The sequence below is a fragment of the Dasypus novemcinctus genome, chromosome 5 (genome assembly GCF_030445035.2).
Source record: "Dasypus novemcinctus isolate mDasNov1 chromosome 5, mDasNov1.1.hap2, whole genome shotgun sequence".
In the NCBI taxonomy this organism is placed as follows: Eukaryota; Metazoa; Chordata; class Mammalia; order Cingulata; family Dasypodidae; genus Dasypus; species Dasypus novemcinctus.
The window spans coordinates 120,011,896-120,034,185 of record NC_080677.1 but is presented as its reverse complement, the minus strand read 5'-3'; the positions used below and the strand labels follow the sequence as shown (position 1 = coordinate 120,034,185).

Genomic DNA, 22,290 nt, shown 5'->3' with positions numbered 1-22,290 from the left:
ATATTACTGCTAACTATAGACCATAGCTTACATTTGGTGTGTTTCTCCCATAAACCATCCTGTTATTAACACTATATATTATTATCATATATTTGTTATAGTTAATGAGAGAATGTTCTCATATTTTTCTGTTAACCACAGTCCATCATCCGTCCCAGGGTTCACTCTTATACAGTCCTGTGCCTTGTATAATCCATCCAGTGTGTATGCTCAGTGCTCTGTTTTATCACACATGTATTGTCATATCCTCAGTCAATTTTAGAAGGTTTTCATTACTCCAAAGGGAAAAATCCCATACCCCTTTATACTCTTCTGTTGTTGACTATATCAATGTTAAAGGTCAACTATAATTTTAATTTTTATGTGTATTATCTAAGGGTGCTTTATGAGAAGAATTTTATGTATATATATACAGTCTCTGTACCTTGAAATTTTGTAATGTAAGATGGATCCCACAGCCATGGACAAACATTGAAAATAGTATGTGAACATAAGAACATAAAATCTATGTTTAGAGATAATAAAGTGGTAATGGTTAGATCTACCATTTGAGAACAGCTTGACTAAATATTATAAGCCAAATTCTATTCTATTAAATAAAAAAGTCTTACCTCCAGGCAGTATAGTCCTTTCATGAGAGTAGTGTACGAGAATCTAAACTTATCTGTAGGAGGAAGGAAGCAGGATTTAAGATGCCTCAACATTCTGACTCAGCCTCATGCACCACTACTCTTACGCAGTAGATTTTCACATAAGCCTATCCCATTCTTCTTACAGAAAGAACAAACCCTGAAAATAAGTCAGCCTTTAACTTATCTTCTGTGCTTAATATTCTCAGGATGCTCCTCTGTGTCTGCAGTTCTTCCCTGCTCCCCATGCATAACCCTTATTCTCTTAGAACGTTATTCACTTAAGAAATGGACACAGTTTGTGTAATAATTTCATGCTGCCAGGAAGTGCCCCAAAATGTAGCAATTGTAGTAGGTTGGAAAACCCTGCAACACATACCGGCTGATAAATTCACAGATTAATCAGCACCAGGTTGAATCACATTCAGCTTGTGTGGGATTTAAATCCATTTTGTCTGTGACTTTCACTAACATTCAATGATTCACTATGTATACTTGGAACATTTCCAACCTACTAGTTTAATCATTCTAGTAATTTTATTGACGTAAATTTCTGTTGGATTTTATCTATAAATTATGCTATTTACTGAATCTTTTTGTTAGTTCTCCTTGGCTTCTTTTGTATTTTGTTTTGTTTTCCGCGTAAGTAGGAAATCAAAAGTTTATTTCAGCTGAAGCAATATTCTAGCAGTGAAACAGAAAAAAACTGTTTAAAACCTGCCAATTCTTGTGAAAGCCACACCTACAGGAAGCCACCAAGACTTCCTGCAAGGGAGGAAAGAAAAAAATAAATCTTACACTTCGAGCATCTGTATAAGGTCCCTGTTTCTAGTTCACATATGTTTATGCATCTAACAGGGCTTTATCATGGGTCTTTAAGACACGCAGACTAAAAACTGTGGTTATAGAGAAAATGTGGCAAAATAACTAATCCAAGACATTTAGGGCTCCAGATTGTCATGCTGAAAGTACTGGTCATTCTTAGCTCTGTGACTCTGCTTTGTTTTCTTATTTATCATGACAGTATTATATGAGGTGTTGTTAAAGTGATGGAACTGATGCTATAAGCCCATAAGCCACCCAGAAATGAATTCCAATACTTAAGAGTCCCACCTTATATATTGTTATGATTTGGAGATTTTACTTTCTGTTAAAGATACGGTGTTTTGTTTTTGTTTTTGTTTTTTGGCCAGGTTAAAATATTTATTTGAAAAATTGAAAACACAGATGCAATGTATATACAAAGAAAGGTATTTTTAAAATATATATTTTATTTAGTTTCAAAAGATAGATTACATAAAATGATACATAAAAAAATATAAGGGATAACCATATGCCCCACCCCACCCCCATCTCCCACTTTCCCCATATTAATAACTTCTTTCATTGGTATGGTACATTCATTGCAATTGATGAACACATTTTGGAGCATTGCCACTAATCATGGATTATAGTTTACATTGTAGTTTACAATCTCTCCCACTCAGTTTTGTAGGTTATGGCAGGATTTATAAAGCCTGTATCATTGCATTGTCATTCAGGTCAATTCCAAGTCCTGAAAATGTCCCCATATTATACCTCCTTTTTCCTCTCCCTGACTTTAGCACCTTCAGTGGCCACTGTCTTCCCCCTTTTATTCAAGATCTTTTTTCTAGTTGCATCACCAGCCAGTGCTTGGTAGTAATCCCTCAGTGCCAGGGAGACTTATCCCCAGAAGACATGCCGCCTGCTGAAGGGAAGGTAATGCATTTATCTGCTGAGTTTAGCTTAGAGAGAGGCCACATTTTAGCAACATGGAGGCTCTCAGGAGATAACTCTTAGGCACCCTACAATAATAGACTATGTTGCAATTTCAAGAGCAGAAGGCTTATAAACATTGTCATCAATATCAAGGGCCCATCAATGGACCATCCTTCTTCACTAGTCATTGCTCCTGTGCTTGGGGGATTGTTGCTGTTCCGTTAGAGAATGTAGCAGAGCTCCCCAGGATGGGAATTCAGTATTCTTTCGGTTGTTGTGTGACTCTCTACCCACTGTGGCAATGCCCCATGAACATTTGAACATATTTATATACATTATATGTTTGCCCAGATGAACTTCCTCCCATGTATCCCCCAAAACTGAACCCCACACCAATGGTCTTCCCGCCTCAGTTGTAACCCTATGTGATCCAAAACTTCTTCAAAAATGAAGCCGAGAATATTGCCAAATTCGATTAATAAGAAAATGAAATAATAATGATACATTTAAATGAAATAAAATACATAATAATTTAGAAAAACTAAAAGTAAAATAAAGTAAAAAAGTTGGGGTATTAAAAACACATGAAAAATATTTTAAAAATTTTTTGACAGTTTGCCTTTCATCACTGTAATATCTGTTGTCCTGTATGTACACTGGTTTTTTCTTCCGTTTCTTCCCTAGTGTCTTACTTTTTTCCATTTTGTCTTCAAAAAAGCTTTAGGTCACAGTAAAGTCACATACAGAATATAGGGGACTTCCATATACCCAACATCCTCCCCTTTTCCCCCTTCCCTATTAATAACCTTTTTACATGTGGATGGTACATTTGTTATAACTGATGTACAAATATTGAAACATAGCTTGCAACTATGGTCAGTGGTTTACATTATGGTTTACATTTTAGACCATACACTTTTATAAATTTTTGATGAAATTTAACATGGCCTGTATCCATCATTGCAACACTTTCATTGCTCCCTAAATACCCCCTCTTCCATCTATTCTATTCCTCTCTTTCCCCTCCCCTCAGGGCCCAGGACAACCACCAGGCTTCACTCCTTGAAGGACAAGATTCATAGATACTTGTAATGCTGAGAGGGCTTGACACTCAAGTTTGTCCTCCCCTATTAGGAACTGCCTCTGCTCTTGAGAGACACCCTCCCTTCTGTTTGAGAGCATTTCAGGTCTTCCCAGTATGGGAGTCCAATTCCTTCCCACTCATTATGTGAGTCTCCCACCACCGATACAACTCACTATGACAAAATGATCACTTGCACATTCTCTAGAAGGCTACCCCAGTTGCGCCCTGTCCCAAATGCCCCCCATCCAACACCCTGAGTCAGTTACCCTTCTTTGTTATATTGCCCAAAGAGTTTGCTCGACATTACAGGTTCAACCATGTACTCACCAATCCCCAGTGTTTACTTGCTCCCTTCCCCAACCCTCCCCCCAGTTCCATAAACCGTTCAACCCATCCTCCCCAACCTATCCCCCTGTCAAGCTTGCACCGCCCAGCCCAATAGTATTCCTACACCTGTCACATCCTTTCACTGCACAACTACTCACTTCCACCTTATAGATTTTGCCTATATGGGCATTGGCTCACAACCTTCTTTTCCCTTTCTATTTCCTGAAAACCTGTATTCCAGACTAGCTCTTTGAGTTGGCTCGATTTGCTTAATTCATATCAGAGAGGTCATGTAATATTTGTCCTTCAACGCCTGACGATTCTATACTTAACTTTTGGAGGAGCTGCCAAACTACTCCAGAGCGGGTGCACCATTTTACATTGCCACCAGCAATGAGTGTTCCTATTTCTCTGCCTCCTCTTCAACACTTGTTACTTTCCTCCTTTTTTTTTAATTAGCAGTCATTCTAATGGGTATGAAATAGTATCTCATTTTGATTCAGTTGATCTTTATGTTGGGACCATGCATGCTGTTTTGACCACTGTAGCTTTGTAATATGCTTTTAAGTTAGGAAGTATGGGTCCTCCACTTTTGTTCTTTTTAAAAATGTTTATGGTTATTTGGGGCCCTCTACCCTAACAAATAAATTTGATAATTAGCTTTACCATTTCTTCAAAGTAGGCCCTTGGAATTTTGATTGGGATTGCATTGAATCTGTAAATCATTTTGGGTAGATTGACATCATAATAGTATTTAGTCTTCCAACCCATGAACACTGAATGAACTTCCATTTATTTAGGTCTGCTTTCATTTCTTTAAGCCATGTTTTGTATTTTTCTGTGTACAGGTCCTTTATATCCTTGGTTAAATTTCTTTTTCTTTTTTTAAAAATTAATTAATGTCTCTCCCCTCCCCCCCCCCACCCCAGTTGTCTGTTCTCTGTGTCTATTTGCTGTGTCTTCTTTGTCCGCTTCTGTTATTGTCAGCGGCACGAGAATCTGTGTTTCTTTTTGTTGCGTCATCTTGTTGTGTCAGCTCTCCATGTGTGTGGCACCATTCCTGGGCAGGCTGCACTTTCTTTCGCGCTGGGCAGCTCTCCTTAAGGGGCACACTCCTTGTGCCTGGGGCTCCCCTACGTGGGGGACACCCCTGCGTGGCACGGCACTCCTTGCGCACATCAGCACTGCGCATGGGCCAGCTGCACATGGGTCAAGGAGGCCCAGGGTTTGAACCACAGACCTCCCATGTGATAGAAGGACACCCTAACCACTGGGCCAAGTCCGCCGCCCTCCTTTGTTAAATTTATTTATAGATATTTGATTCTTTTAGTTGCTGTTGTTAATGGAATTTTTTTTTATTTCCTCCTCAGATTGGTCATTACTGTGGTGTAGAAACACTACTGATTTTTGTGTGTTGATGCTCCAGCCGGCGGGGGCAGTCTAGGGACCTGTGGAAAGAAGCAGGGTGGGGCAGGAGTCAAGAGAAGAATGGAGACAAGACAGGATTCTGATCAAGTCTCGTTTATTGGGGGTAAAACACGGGAATTTATAGGGAGGGAAGGGAACGTGTACATAGGTGATAGGCTGGTTTTGTGGATGGCAGATGTCCAAGGAGGGGATTGGCCGACAGTTCGCGTCGGGTCTGTGGAGTCTCGCGCCTTGTGCATGTGTATTGCTGTGGTCGCCAGAGTTGCGGCGGGAAGGGGAGAACAAAGAAACAAAGAGGAAGAAGAACAAGGAAATGACAGGGCAGATTTGTGAACTCCGCCATGTTGTGAGATCCGCCATGTTGTGGCAGGTTGTAAATAGGTCTCACAGCGGATGGCTCCCCACAGGTCCCCCTTTTTGTTTTAAAAGCATAGTTTTTGGGGTATGATAGCTGCATTCAACTATGGCTTGACCTGTAGGATTATAAGGAATATTAGCAACATATTGAATACCATATTTTAAAGGGAAAGATTCAAAGGATTTACTAATGTAAGAAGGTGTATTATTAATTTTTAGGGGCATCCCATTATAGCAAAAGCAGACTAGAGATGTGAACGAACATGATGAAACCGTTCCCTACTTTGAGCAGTAGCCCACATAAAATGAGAATAAGTGTTAATATAAACATGAACATATTGTAGTTTACCAAAGGATGGTATGTGAGTAACATCCATCTGCCATAACTGATTAGGAGTTAGGCCTCTGGGATTAGTTTCAGCTTGAAAAGGCACCGCTGTTAGTGGTCCAGAAGTGTGAATAATTTCTTGTACCTGTAGTCTTGTTAACTTTTGATATTTATTTCGCAGGCCTTTAGCATTAATGTGAGTTAAAACATGGTAATCACGAGCACTTTGTAAACACCCTACTAATAAATCAGCTTGAGCATTATTTGCTGTCACAGGACTAGGCAAAGAGGTATGAGAGCTTATGTGAGTAATGTAAATAGGATGCTGTTTTAACCTGATGAGATGTTGCAAGTCAGTGAAAAGTTAAGATAACTCATCAGTAGCAAAGTATGCTTGACAGTAAGACTTACATATTTAGAGTCAGAGACAATGTTCAAGGGCTCTTAAAACATTTGTAAAACTTTAATGACGGCTAAAAGCTCTGTGCATTGAGCAGACAAATAAGGAGTTTGTCAAACCTGGTCTTTTTGAGAAGTACGTATGCTGCTTTTCCATTACTATTAATATCAGTAAATACTGTACAAGATGGTTGGGCTATGCACATAGTTCTGAAAAGTACTGCAAAATTTTATTGTTGGGTATTTTATAGATAGAGGAATGCAGCTGGCTTGATTTGTGTAAGAAGAAACTAAAGAAAGTCTTAGCAAGTTTTAAAACAAAGTGATAGCAAAACAGCTGGACTTTCACTTTTGCAACAAACTAGCAGTGTTTGGGATTGCTGCATACTAGTGTTGTTAATTTAATCTATGATAAGAGGTTGTTTCTGTGACACATACTCTTTCATAATAATTGAAACCATAATTAACCACATTGTACTTCTCTTTAATATTATGCTGAAATATTGGTAACTTTATACACTCTTAAGCATTCATAGGAATCTTTTACTCATACAACTTTAATTAACAGAGGGTTAAAAAATCCTGTTAATTTTATAACACTTTTAAACACTCTCAACTTATAACATATTAAATGAACTTAACTGTTTTTTCTTTAAAGGTAAAAGAACAAATCTCTTGTAATTAGTTTGAAATAAAAAGCTGCTTTTCAGGATCTGATTTTTAGAAAGCAGGTTTAAACATTATTTCCTTTAAAAGAGATAAGACCCTTTCTTCCTTGAACACTGAGGAAATGATGAGGTTACAGCATAAGAAGCTGTTTTGATAAAACAGACTCTTTGTATACTGATTATTCAGGATATAAACTTTCCATAAACTTTCACCAGAACAGACTAATGATTTCAGAGACTTTGAAAAAGAACAATATTTTTAACTTTGATACATACTACTTGATACTAAGGCTTTTTCAAACTTTATAGATAGACCCATCAAATCTTACTTAACTTTAACCATAAAAATTTCTTTCCACAAACCTTCTACACTTTCAGTATTCATTTGTCCCACATTTTACTCTTTCTCAATAATCAATCATTTTATTTCAGGATGAAATCATCTCCTGTTTCCTTAGTAATAAAAACACATTCCATATATCCCACATACTAAGTTACCAGACAGACTTCTTACAACATATCACTGCCATCAACACTAAATGAGCTTGTTAAAATAATGAACTTTTCTTCAGTTTAAATACTTAGTAGCATGTAATACCAGAAACAGTCCCCTAAAAGCCAGTTTGCAGGGAAGACTAGCCACCAACAAGTTTTCCTGTTATAAAATTACCTTTTATTATTTATCATCATCAATTCAGTTTTATATATATTTAATAATGACTTTTGGAATTAGCCATTTAAATACCTTAATTTAAACAATGCTTCATTAAACTTCTTATAATTATTTATAACCATATAGACTATATTATTTTAAGACAACTTTTACCTTCACAGAACACATTCCCTTACTTAAAGTTACCACAATACCTTCTACAACTCGCCACATGCAAATTAAGTTCCAAGAGTTTATGAAAAATTAGCCATCCTATTTTAGGACAAAATACGCCTTTTTGCAAAACTTATTAAATTTCAGTTAGCATTTTCACAAACTTTTAACCAAATATTCATTTAAGTTTTGCATCCTTCATATTATCCTGTGAAGAAAGATAAGTTATTCATTTCAATCTAGGCAAGAACCATTTTTTATGAAAAGGCATAGTAATTTTGTTAATCAAGACTTACAGTTTTTATTATTGTAGATATCTTATTAACATTTAAACTTATGTATTAATATAATAAACTTAAGTATTAATATAAGCGCTTATTTAATTTTTGGCTATTTGAATAGAGCTCTTTTAAAAATATCTACTAATTTATGTTTACCATCTGGAGGTATCACAATATACACTGACATTGAATGAACAGACAAACACAAAACAATGACAACACATTAACAGAAACATACAATGTATTTGCAATCGACTCATAATTCTTTACTTTCTTGGTATAGCTGCTTTTAAATCCTCTGTTATATAGCACATCTTAGATTGTACCTCTTAAGATCTCTTCTGGAATTCATGTCGCCTGTAATATGCAAGCTTGTGCTTGGAAACATTTTTATTAGTTATCAGCAATCAGTTAAAATAACTTGAGCAGCATAAATGTAGTTAAGTTTTCACTTTGCAGTTTAGACAGACCATTAACACACATTTTTGGATTATTACTGTAAGATTAAACTGAGACTTGTAGTTCTGGATAAAACTATTGATTTAAAACTGAAAACTTCCTTTAGACCTTGATAAAAACTTGGTACCAATTTTGTTATCTTGGTTAAGCAAGCCCAATCAGAACTAGAATAGAAACAAAACAAAACACAAATGTTGCCACGTTTCTCTCTCTTTCCAGTGGATTAACTATATTAGCCTTCACTAGCCCAGAGCTACATTGTCATGTAGACAACAGGGAGCCCGAAGAGTTGTGAAAGGATTTTGGGGCCTGTGGCTGGCCCTGCCTCCCGTTTCCCTGATGGGGAGGGAGACAGTGACCGTGCATGTTGGTTTGGGACTGACAGCGTGCATGTTGGTTTGGGACTGACAGCGACCTTTTTACTGTGGCTGTAAAAGCTTTTGCCCTAGCAAGGCCTTGTTGATAGGCGGGGCCAATTTCAGAACAAAGCCTAATGTAACCAGACAAGTTCTCCTTCTTTCTATAAGGTCTAACTGTGGCCTGATAAGCCACATTTGCATTTACAAAGGCAATTTGCTTTACATAGTCTGTTTCTGTGTTGGTATCGTCAAACAGTCTTTCTGCATCTGTGCACAATCTGCCTACAAAATTTGAAAAGGGTTACTCTGGCCTCTGCTTAATAGTAGTGAGGGAGGAGGCAGGGCGTTCTTTTGTAGGCAGCCTTTTCCAGGCTCTAAGGGCCGGGGTTTGAATTTGGGAGAAAAGGGTGGGGTCATATCTTGCTTGTTGCACAGTGCTTTCATAATCTCCTGAGCCTGTTATGGAGCAGTGGGCCCATAGGTGGAGGCGGCGGTTTTCAGCTTTTTAAAGATTTAAAGGGGAAAGTGGAATGCACACGAAGTACCTTCACCTCACCATTTGCCTCATTATTTGCCTCATAGTTTTGCCCCTCGGTTTGCCTCTCGGTGACTGGTTATGCAACAAAAAGGGGGGTTTTCAGGCATATTAATTATTACTGAGCTGCATGCTGAAGCGGGACAAGAGTGCTCTTTTAAAGCTTCCTCTCCCTTTTTGCAAAGTTCTTGAATGTCTGGAGCGGAAGAATGGACTTTTAGGGTTTCAGAAATGAGATTCCAATAAGAAAAGGCAGTAACTGGGACTTTTTCTGGCCCAAAAGTTTTGTAGTAGTCTTGTAGACAGTCTCCGACTCTTATCCAACATTTATGATCTATGGTACCTTCTCGAGGGAACCAAGGGCAAGTTTTTAACAAAAATTCAAAAAAGCGTGTGAGATCCTTTTTCTTAACTCTAGTTCCTCGTGCCTCAAGTACCTCTTTTAATTGTTTCATATATGAACTATGTTGGGAAGTTCCTTGTCCTATGGTGGGGAAGGGGGGAGCCTACCTTTTTGCTTTTCTTTTCTCTTTCTTTCTTCTTTTCGCCAACACTGGGTGATTGCTCAACGGATCTGTCTCACGAGTGAGTTCCCTCGTGGCGATCCCGGGTGCGGTGAGTGAGAGCGCTCTCTTTTTTAGTGCGGCGTTCTACCCCTCAGAGTCTCAAGCCCCACGCTGGGCGCCAGAATGTCCCGGCCCGCGGGACGATCAACAGAGACTCCAGGTCCTATGAGGGAAGAATGGTATGGGACAAGAGACACAAAGAATGACAGCAAGACAGTATTCTGATCAAGCTGCAAAATTTTATTGAGGGGACTGAGCATATATACTCTAGGGAGGAGGGGGGTGGCGGGTAAGGATAGGTGGCGGTCTGGGGTTGGCAGCTGCTGTTGCTAGGGCGGAAGGCAAACAGGCGGATAAGCACTTTTGGCGCGAACTAGTTCTGTAAAGAAGGGAGAGGGTGACCTAAGCTATTGTTGTATCAGTCCGGGCGGCCATGTTACCAGCATTGCTGAAAGGTAGATTCTGTGCATGCTGCCTTAATCGCCCACAACATGTTGATATTGGTACCCCAACACTTTACTGCTCTCATTTATTAGCTCTTAGTAGCTTTGTTGTATGTAGATTTTTCATGACTTTATTATGTCATCTGGAAGTAGTGAAAGTTTTACTTCCTTCCCAATTTGGATGCCTTTTATTTATTTTTCTTGCTTAACTGCTCTGGTCAGAACTTCCAGTACAATGTTGAATAATAGTTGTGACAGTGAGCTCCTTGTCTTGTTCTGCATTTTAGAGGGCAAATTTTCAGTGTGATTTTTCTCTCTAGTATTCTTAAATCAAAATTGTTTTCCTGTAACAACTCATCTTAGGAATTCCAGAACATTAAAATTAAAGGATACCTCAAAAATCATTTAGTCCAGTAGTTCTCTAACATTTGGTCTTAGGTCCCCAAAGAACTTTTGGTAATTTAGTTTATGTCTATAGATATGTACTGTTTTAGAAATAAAAATGGACAAATTTAAAACTATTGTGTTTTAAAAAAATTTTTTAAATCAATTAAATAACCCCATAACATGCTAACATAAACATTTTATGAAAAAACTTTTTCAAAATAAAAAGTGACTTAATAGGAGACTGACATTGATTTACAATTTTGCAGATCTCTTTTTGTCTGATATAATAGAAGACTGGATTTTCATGTCTGTTTCTGAATTCAGCCTGTTGTGACATGATACTTTGCAGTATATGAAGAAAATTCACCCAAAGTAGCTGGAAAAGGGAGTAGTATTTTAATAACCTTTTCAGTTAATTGTGATATTCTTCGCTGATACTATACCAGAACTTGGCAACTGACAATTTCTCCTGCTAGTTGAAATACGGAATCTGAAACTATATCAGTGAACTTTTCATACTTTGTTACTTTATGATCCATTTGTCTGTTTTGTATTTTTAATGGATCTTTGAAGTGACCAACTCCTTTCATTCATTTTTGAAAAAATATCTGCCAAATACCTATGCCTGAATAACTGTAGTTTACATGTGAATTGTAATTTCACATAGAAATGATGTTCCTGACTTGCAACTCACTTGTGCAAATGCTTTCCCTTGAGAAAACCATGATACTTTAGTATATAGAAATGCTTTATACATACTTTCCAGTTTATCATACAGAATATTACAAAATAAGAATATACAAGGAAAAAGATTTAATAAAAATGAACAATTTTTAGTAAATAGGCCTTGTTTTTTTTTTTTTACTATGAGTTTGTGTAAGTAAAGAATATAGGGATTAATAACAGTTTGGTTACTGTATTGACTAAGGTACAGCATTTTTACCCACCACTGCTTTTGCACCATCAGTACAAATTTTAACAAAGGGAAAAAGGCAAATAACATGTCAATATTATGCAAATAGTTTTCATCTTGCAGACCCCCTGGAAGAGTTGAGGATCCCTCCCTCCATAGTGTTCCATGGACCTTATTTGAGAACTATGATCTAGTTCAACTAGTTAGTCTATCTCCCATCCTATTTAAGAGTTCCTTCTATATTATTTTTGAGAGGTTATATATTTCTAGAGAAATGGACAAACTGAATATATGTATTTGTGGTGTGTGTGTGTACGTAAATTTTATTATCAGGGATTGGTACACATTACCATAGGGATTGCCAAATTTGGATTCCATAGGCTGGTACTCTGATTAGGGATTAAATGACATTGAAGTCTCTAGTCCAAATTCCCTGGGGGGGGAGTTGGCTGCCTGGAACTTCCTGCAAGAGCGAATTTTGACTTTGAGGCAGAAATTCTTCTTCTGACTTCTGAAAACCTCAGTTCTGGCTTTTAAGCCTTCCAACGGATTGGAAGTGATTACCCACATTCCTGAGGGTACTCTTCCTTGATGCAGTCACTGATGGTAGGTACAAAACTCATCTACTACGAAATACCTTCACAGTAAAAAATAATACACTGTTTAACCAAACAACTAGATACTATAACCTAGTGAAATGGACATATGAAATTAATCATCACAGGTTTATCTTCCAGTTTCTATCATGGATGTCTAAAGTGGGGGAGATTCACTGTACTGTAAAGCGGCCCATTACGTTTGGATAGTTCTATAGACTAAAATATTTTTCTACTGATAACCTTTGATAACATTGATGTTAACTTTCATGTGTTCCTTATGTCTTCTCTTTTTCAGCATAAACATTTCTAGTTTTTACTGGTTCCTCCCAAGGCATGATTTCATATACCGTAGGTTATCTTTCTTTCAAATGTAAGTTAATGAAAATTACTTAATTCATTCAAAAAGATAATTATACAATAGCCATGTCTCCTTTTCACTATTAGTCACTACGTAAATATGTAAACTCTCTGATCAAAAGCTGCCATGCCCCTCCCCTCATTCCTGGAGAAAAGGGGGCCTCACAACCCTCTCCCACTTTTGCAGCCAGCCAGGGATTGGACTGTTCACCTGGAGGGTAGGGTGTTGGGTGCCAGCTGTTTCCTTGTAACATTTCCCTCACAATTTTTACCATAGTTTCTCCCTCTCCCTCTCCTGCTCTTCCCTGATACTGTACAGTGCTCCCTTGGCCTCTGGAGCTTCAGAACAGTTGTTTTAGTCACTATCTGCCTGTCCTTTAGCTGTTTTTGCAGGAGTAGTTTTGAAGCTCTCAACTCCGCCATCTTCCTTGGTGGTTCTCTCATGAGATGTTTTTAAGCATTCCTTGACTCTATAAGTAGAGGGAAAATTAAGTTTAAAAAACAAAAAGAATGCTTAGGGGAACTTTCAAGCAGGACAGGTCAGCCTGCATGATGGTCCCCAACCTTTTTTTTTAATTAGAGAAGTTACATGGGTTTACGGAACAATCATGCATAAAATACAGGATGACCCATATATGACCCTGTTATTATTAGCATCTTGCATTGGTGTGGTACACTTATTACAATTAATGAAAGCATATTTTTATAATTGTATTGTTAACTATATTCCATGGTTTAACTTGGGGTTTACTGTTTGTGTTTTGCAGTTACGTGAATTAAAAAAAAATAAATCAATTTTATTGTATATATTTATAAAGTATACAGTTCATCCAAAATGTACACTCAATGAATGGTATTTGGTGTAATCATATAGTTGTGCATTTATCACCTCAATCATCATCATTTTCATTATTTCAGTAATAATAAAAAACAAATAAGAAAATTCTTCACCTCTAGATCTCTCTATGCTTCCCCTGTTGTACATAGCTGCTATTTCTGGATTTGTTTGTTTTTTTAATTTTTTTTTCTAGTACCATATATACAACCTAACCTTTCCCCTCTTATCACATTCAGATACATATTTCTGTGCTGTTAATTACTTTCACGATGTTATGGCTACTGTCATCACCATCTATTACCAAAACATTTCCATCATTTCATGTGGAAATGTTGTACATTTTAAGCCTTAACTCATTTTTGTAGACCAAATTCTGACTCTGTAGGTTGCTTATTCAGAATATTTCATATCAGTAACATCATAGAGTATCTGGCCTTTTGTGCCTGGCTTATTTCATTCAGCATGATATCTTCAAGGTTGTTCATGTTGTTTCATTCAGAACTTCATTCCTTTTTACAGCTAAATAATAGTCCATTGTTTGTATATACCACATTTTGTTTATTTCTTCATCAATTGATGGACACTTGGGTTGCTTCCATCTTTTGGCAGTTATGAATAATGCCGCTGTGATCATCAGTGTGCAAATATCTGTTCAAGTTCCTGCAATTTTTTTGGGTATATACCGAATAGTGGGATTGCTGGGACATATGATAATTCTATACCTGACTTTCTGAGGACCAAACTGTTTTCCATATTAGCTGCACCATTTTACATTGCCACCATCCATGAATGAGTGGTTTTTCTCCCCAGCCTGACACTTGTAATTTTCTTTTTTTTTCAATAGTAGCCATTCTAGTAGGTGTGTCTCATTGTGGTTTTGATTTGTATTTCCCTGATGGCTAATGATATTAATCATCTTTCATGTGCAAAATTCACTCTTTTTAAAAAGTGTACAATTCTGCCGATTTTGACAAAAATATTGTCTTTTTTTTTTTCTCTCCCCCAACCCTGCTGACTGTGTTCATTTGCTGTGTGATCTTCTGTGTCTGTTTCTTTTCGTCTTCTTGTTTTCTCCTTAGGATTCACTGGGATTCGATCCTGGGGACCTCTGATGTAGAGAGAGGTTCCCTGTCAGTTGCGCCACCTCAGTTCCTGGTTTCTGTTGCATCTTTCTTTGACTCTCTTCTTTGTCACTCTTTTATTGTATCATCGGCTCGCTGCATGGCACACCTTTACCAGGAGGACCCAGGGACCGAACCCAGATCCTCCCATATGGTAGACAGAAGTCCAATCACTTGAGCCACATCTGCTTCCCCATATTGTCTTATAATCACCACCATAATTAAGATAAAGAATATTTCCATCATGTAAAAAATCTTCCATGCCCTTTTATAGTCAACCCATCTATCTATCCTCAGCCCCTGATATCCTCAGTTTCCTGATCTATAGGAAACTGTTTTTGAAGATTATTATAAAATATTTTCTTTTTGGATAGAGGTAGACATGATTTTTCATTTAATGGATATTCTGCAGAACAAAAAAATTATAATCAATTCTTATTTCTTGTGAATGTCTTTTATCCTTATTACCCAGCAGCCTCAATTAACTTAGATAACATTTGAACATTGAAAAAAGTTTTTAAAAAATTTATTTATTTCTCCCCACCACGTCGTCATTGTTGTTGTTGTTTTGCATTTGCTGCTGGCTTTCTCTTTTTTTTTTTTTTTAGGGAACCGAACCTGGGACCTCCCATGTCGGGGTGAGGCTTCTAATTGCCTGAGCCACTTCCTCTCTCTGCTTTGTTGCATCTCTCATTGTGTTTCCTCACTGTGTCTCTTGGTTGTGTCATCTCACTGCGTCGTCCCATCAGGCCAGCTCTCTGTTTTCTTTAGGAGGTGCCAGGAACTGAACCCAGACCTCCCATGTGGTAGGTGGGAGCTCTGTAGCCTGAGCCACATCAACTTCCCAGCCTTTGAACATATTGATATAAAAGAAATAAATTAAATAACTTTCTAAATGCATTTGAAATAAAAGCTGATCTTTAACATTACTGGTCTTTTGGGAATGTGTGATTTTCCTCATGTTGAACTATGATTTTGGCCACATTACTTAAATATTTTTGAGTGTTTTTCCTTTTCTGCAGAGAACTGATTTGCTTTTTTTTTTTTTTTTTTTAACATCACCAGGTTTTTGTGATGATAGACGGAGGTTGTTTGTGAAAATGCTTTGAGAACTATAAAGCATTACCTAGGTATCAGTGATATTAACTTGTATTGTTATATTATTTTAGATCTGGAGCAGTAACCATTTGTTCCCCAGTGCGGAGGAAGCAACTCTTTTCCTAGGAACACTGGATACTATTTTTCTATTCTCCTATGCTGTGGTAAGTTTTAGAATTCTGTTGTGACAGTTTGAAGCTTTTTGTGAATCCCAGAAGAGATCATGTTCTTAGAAGTTAATCCAGTCCCTAGGTGTGGGAGTCTTTGATTGGACTGAATTCACTTGGGGTCCTTTGATTGGAGTACTTCAGTGAGGTGTGACCCAAGATGGGTCTTGGCCTTCTTTCTAGAGTCTTTTATAAATGGAAGAAGCATTCAGACACACACAGAAAGAAAGCTGCCATTTTACTCTGCAGTGTAAGAAAGGACTCCAGGATTGCCTACAGCTGCAGAAAGACAAAGAAACCCAAGAGGCTGCTAGAGAGCCTGGAGGCTGGAATCAGTGAGCAGTCACGGACCAGCAGTGAGACAGCCATGTGCCTGATTGCCCACAGCTGAGAGCAGGAAGAAAGTGAACCTGGAGGAGACTGGCTGCCATTTTGCCTTGCCACATGGTAGGAGTCCAGGATTGCCAGCAGCCAACTTTTGGTGAGACAGCATCTCTGATGATGCCTTGATTTGAACATTTTCATAGCTTTGGAATTGTAAGACTTTGCCCTAATAAATTACCATTATAAAAGCCAACCCAAGCTTCTGCCTATCACATGGGAGACTCCTGGTTCAATTCCTGGTGCCTCCTAAAGAGGACAGCAAGCTGGCGCGATGGGCAGTCATGGCAAGCTGATGCAACAAGAGACACAAGAAGAAATAAAAACATGAGAGACGCAACAAAGCAGGGAACAAAGGTTCCTGGTGCTTCCTAAAGAGGATGAGCAAGACAGCGAGCTGATGCAATGGGCAGGTGTGACAAACTGACACAGTAGATGGCACAAGAGACAAAAGAAGAAAAACACAATGAGAGACACAGCAAAGCAGGGAGTGGATGTGGCTCAAGCAATTAGGCATCTCCTTCCCATATCAGATGTCATGGTTCAGTTCCTGGGCCTCCTAAAGAAACAAGGAAGATGAACAGATAAAGCAAGTACAGATAAAGCAATGGATGGGGAGAAATAAATAAAATAAACCTTTAAAAAAAACCAACCAGTTTCTGGTATTTGTGCATTGGTAGCTTTTTGCAAGGTAAAACATCTAGGATTTTTTTTTATTCAAATTTTATTTCAAAATCAATAAATAACCGACAAAAGACAGCTCAACAAGTTATGTGATAGAAGTATTAATCCAAAAAAGTTCTGTCTAGGCACTGTTATCTCATCTAATCCCAAAAACAAACTCATTGTTCCTCTAGTGTTCAGAAAGATATACAGATGAACAGATTAGTTAAATGACATAATCAAGGTCTCCTTGTTAATGAAGAAAATGCAGAAAAGAAAAAATTTTAATCATATTCAAATCTCACTAAATCTAGGATTTTAAGTTGAGGAAAAATGTGAAGGAAGTGACTCAAAACCTTATGAAGTTTGTAAGGAATTTTGAATTTGCTGACTGAGGAGTTAAGTATTTTGAAGTTTATATTTTGTGTTCTTCCCATTTATTCATTTAATAAATATTTATTTAGCATCTACCATGTATAAGAAACTTTTCTAGTTATAGGGCATTAATCATTGAATAACACAGATCAAAATCCCTATTTTTATAAAGCTTTTATTAATATCGGAGCTGGGAGAAACAGTAATAAATGCTATGAATAGGTAAATTATAGATGTGTTTAAAGGTGATATATACTATGGAGAAAAATAAAATGACAAAAAGGAAATAGATAGCCTTGGGGATAGAGTTGTAATTTTTATTTGGTTGGGGAAGAGCTTATTAAGAAGGGAATATTTGAGCAAAGTCTTGAAGTAGGTGACTGAGTTCATTGTGACTAGAACAGAGAAGCAGGAAGTAAGGCCAGAGGGGTTATGGGGGCTCACGTATTTATGCTTTTGTTGCCTCTAGGATACAACAGGCTTTAACCCTGAATGAGATGGGAGCCACTGGGAAGTTTCGAAGGAATGACATGATCTGCCTTAGGTTTTGAAAGGTTCATTTGCTGCTCTGAGAGTCTAGACTGGACTGAAAGGGCAAGGACATAAATAGGGAGTTAAGATAGACTGTTTCACTTTTGAGGTGAAGAGTGATGGTGGCTAGGAGCCAGGGTGAAAGCGATAGAGGCAAGGAGAAGTCAGATTTGAACAATGTTTTGAAAGGAAGAATCTACTGTAATATTTTTTTCTTATTGACTATGGAATATGAGAGATTGGTGTCAAGGATGACTCCAACGTAGAAATATTGAGAGTGGAAGACTCTGAGAAGAGAAGATTTGGAGAGAAATCACTTTGGACATATTATGTTTGAAATGCCTATTATTGTGCAAATGTTTAGTTGTAGACACTAGGTTATATGATTTTGTAGTTGTGATGATAAAACCCATCTCTAGGATTAAATAGATTTAAGAGATAAAAGATAAATAGCTTGAAATAACCAATGATAATAATTCTTTATATTGAGCTGAATTTGTCTTTTTTTTTTTTTCACCTTGGGTTGTACTTTATTTTGAAAATACAGGAGAGACTTCTAGAGATATAAGTAGAGTTATCACCCATGATCTCTATAAGAATAAAAGTTATTCACGTACACTCACACCTCAGAAATGTCCATATCTGCTGCATGTTCCCGCCCCCTTCCCTGTCACTTCAGAGGTCTTCAAGACCTGTCTCAGGCTCTTTCTCAGCCTCTGAACCGACTGTAATGTGGAGTGGGAAGAATCGAAGAAGTGGAATTTGCCTTCTATAAATTCTAGGCATTTTACTTTCGAGAGCAATACAAAATAAGTTGACTTCCTTTTCTGAAACAGTTGAGAGATTTTTTTTCATCCCTTTTACTGTAAATAGCATAAGATAGTGTGAGTGGCTGCTGGAGAACATAGAATCTACTTTAATACTTGTATTTGTCCCTTTTGAGGTAGTGAAAGTTTGATTATATTTGGGGAAACATTTATCATTCTGTTTATCTAAATTTTTAAAAATATAGATAATGTATTAGAACTGCTTGGTGTTATCTGCATTTAAGTTTTTAGTCAAGACATTTATTCATTTTTTATCTTCATGGAAGAAACCTAAAGTGTGTTAAGTATGTTGCTCTTAGTCTCGCTTCTTGCTTTCAACATTTAAATCCCTGGTACTCAGTGGGAGGAGAGCAGAAGGAAAAAAACATTTGTACATATTTTCAAATGATTCTTGTCTTTGGCTCCCTACTCTCCCTCTTTGTGGAACCCAAGGATAAGTTGTAAACAGATAGCTAGTGTGCCTAAGAAGCTTCTGTTCTGCTTATTAAAAAGCAAAACTGAATCTGCAGGACATGCTGTAACATACAATGCAAATAGGTTGAGAAATCCTTTTAGGAAATACTTTAAAACTAATGTTTAGGCGGTAATCTACTCTAGAAAATAAAGTTTATTTAAATCCTTGTTTTGTTGGAATGATTCCTTTCAGTCTCCATATAGGCAGTCAGGGGATTAAGTAAAATCAGAGTCTGCACTGAATTATGGTGTGTTGGTTTATAAGGTGTTTACAGTTGAGTGTGCATATGATCATTGTCATTTCATGAAATATTTGTTAAATTAATATAGATAGCCAGGCCAGGCATGAAAATAAGGTGTAATTTTAAATAATCTGTTTTAGTTTGCTAGGCTGCTGAAATGCACTATACCAGAAATGGATTGACTTCTACAATGGGAATTTATTAGGTTGCAAGCTTAAAGTTTTGAGGTTGAGGAAAATGTCCAAATTAAGGCATATTTGGGTGATGCTTTCCCCCAGAAAAACAGCTGCTGGTGATCCTGGACTTCTCTATTGTACTACAGGGCATATGGCAGCACCTACCAGTTTCTCCCCTCTCTTCCAGGTTTCATTGCTGTCAACTTCTGACTTACTTTCTCAGCTCCTGTGGCTTTCTCTCTGTCTCTCCTTATACATACCATTTATAAAGGACTTTAGTAAGAGAATTAAGACCTACCTTGGGCCATGCCCCAACCAAAGTAACCTAATTGAAAGGTCCCACCTACAATAGGTTCATACCTATCTGAATGGATTAACTCTAAGGTCTTGTTTTTTTCTGGTGTTTATAAAAGTAAGGATATGTTTGCTTTATTTGTTTTGGAATGAATTTTACTTTCACTTAAATTGTGTTATTCAGAGCTGTAAAATAAAATACTTTCTTTTTAGGGCCTTTTCATCAGTGGTATCATTGGGGATCGTCTTAATTTACGATGGGTTCTGTCCTTTGGCATGTGTTCTTCTGCATTAGTGGTAAGTTGGAAAGGTCTTTTTTTGTTGCTTTTCAATTTTTTAAAAACTTTTTATTTTGAAATAATTTCAAACTTAAAGGGTAGTTGCAAAAATAGTACAAAACTCATACAGAGAACTCCCACATCCCAACTCCCAGATACCCTGACACCAATTTTAACATTTTACCACCTTTGCCATATTGTCCTCTCTCCCTGCCTCCCTCCCTCCCATCCGTCCATCTATCATCTGTCTATCTTTTCCTTCCTCCCTTCCTCCCTACATTTGAGAGCAGGTTGCACACACCATACTGCCATTTATATTTCCTACGAACAAGGATAATCACTTGAGTGCAGTTATCAAGTTCAAGAAAATTATGGTTGTATAAAGCTAACCTTCTGTATTAGTCAGCCAAAGGGGTGCTGATGCAAAATACCAGAAATTAGTTTTTTTTTAATAAAGGGTATTTATTTGGCGTAGGAGCTTACAGATCCCAGGCCACAAAGCATAAGTTATTTAACTCACTAAAGTCTTTTTTTGGTGAGCAAAATGGCTGCCGACATCTGCGAGGGTTCAGGCCTCCTGGGTTCCTACGTTCCTGGGGCTTGCTTTTCTCTGAGTTCAGGGTTCCTTTCTTCCTGGGGTTGGCTTCTCTTTCTTCTGTGAGCTTACTTCGCAGGGCTCCAGCTTAAGTCTTTAACATCAAACTCCAACATAGAAATCCTCAACTCTGTTCTCTGCCATGCCTTTTATCTGTGATTCCCCATCCACCAAGGGGTGGGGACTCAGTGCTCTAATCTTAACTCAGTCATGCCCAGGTACAGATCAGATTACAAACATAATCTAATATCTATTTTTGGAATTCATAACCATATCAAACTGGTACACCTTCTGTATTCCAAATTTTTCTTATATCCCAAAAATGGCCTTTTTAAAAAAAAGATTTATTTTTTATTTATTTCTCTCCCCTTCCCCTCCCTCCCCTGTTGTCTGCTCTCTGTGTCCATTCTCTGTGTGTTCTTCTGTGTCCACTTGCATTGTTGTCAGCGACACCGAGAATCTGTGTCTCTTTTTGTTGCGTCATCTTGCTGCCTCAGCTCTCTGTGTATGTGGCGCCACTCCTGGGCAGGCCGCACTTTTTTCACACTGGGCAGCTCTCCTTGCAGGGCGCACTCCTTTCACGTGGGGCTCTCCTACACAGGGGGCACCCCTGTGTGGCAGGGCACTCCTTGCACACATCAGCACTGTGTGTGGGCCAGCTCACCACACGGGTCAGGAGGCCTTGGGTTTGAACCTTGGACCTCCTGTATGGTAGGCGGACCCTCTATCAGTTGAGCCAAATCCACTTCCCCCAAGAATGGCCTTTTGAGCCCTTTCTCCTCTGTTCTTCGAACCTATCCAGTATCATATATTGCATTTATCATTATCTCTTTAGTTTCTTTCTTTTTTTTGTTGTGGAAAAAAAATACACAACATAAATCTTCCCACCTTCCAGCCCCTCCCAAATGTACCATTCAGTGGCATTAGTCACATTCAAAATGTTGCAGTACCCTTACCATCATCCATTACTATCATTTTCCTTTACTTCAAACAGAAATCCCACACTCATTTTGCATTAATTCCCATTGCCCCTACCCCCCACCCCTAGTAACCTGTATTCTACTTTCTGTCTTTATGAGTTTGCATATTCTTTGATATTTTCTTTGTGGTTACCATGGGGCTTAAATTTAACATGCAATGGGAGTGAGTATAGCTCAGTAGTTTCACACCTGCTTCTCATGGACCAGATCCTGGGTTCAATCCCTGGTACCTCCTAAAAAATAATTAACATCCTAAATCCATAATAATCATATTTTCTTTGATATGAATTAACAACTTCAGTGACTACATAAGCTATGTTCCGTTCACCTCCATCCCCCCACCTTTATGTAGCTCTTCTCAGAAATTATACATTTGTACTTTGAGTCCAAAACCATTGATTTATCGTTGCATTTTATGCATTTGCCTTTTAGATCCTGTAGGATTTTGTTGCACTTTTCTTTTTTTTTTTTTGGGTTAGGTATTTTAGAATCTAAGTAATCCCCAGCTTCTCTATATAGAATAGAATAGTAAAATTAATCTTCACTGGAATTTCCTAATCCCTTTAATGCCTTTTCAAAAAAGAAT

At 37.7% G+C, this 22,290-nt stretch overlaps 1 protein-coding gene across 1 annotated transcript in view; it reads left to right on the top strand.

Moving 5' to 3' along the window:
• The window catches only part of SLC37A3 (solute carrier family 37 member 3), a 117,010-nt gene that overhangs the window by 57,631 nt on the left and 37,089 nt on the right, over positions 1 to 22,290 (top strand). The window contains exons 5-6 of the mRNA XM_058297469.2: positions 15,814 to 15,906; positions 20,065 to 20,148. Of these exons, the coding sequence (XP_058153452.1) occupies positions 15,814 to 15,906; positions 20,065 to 20,148 (177 nt within the window). The remainder of the gene's footprint in view (positions 1 to 15,813; positions 15,907 to 20,064; positions 20,149 to 22,290) is intronic.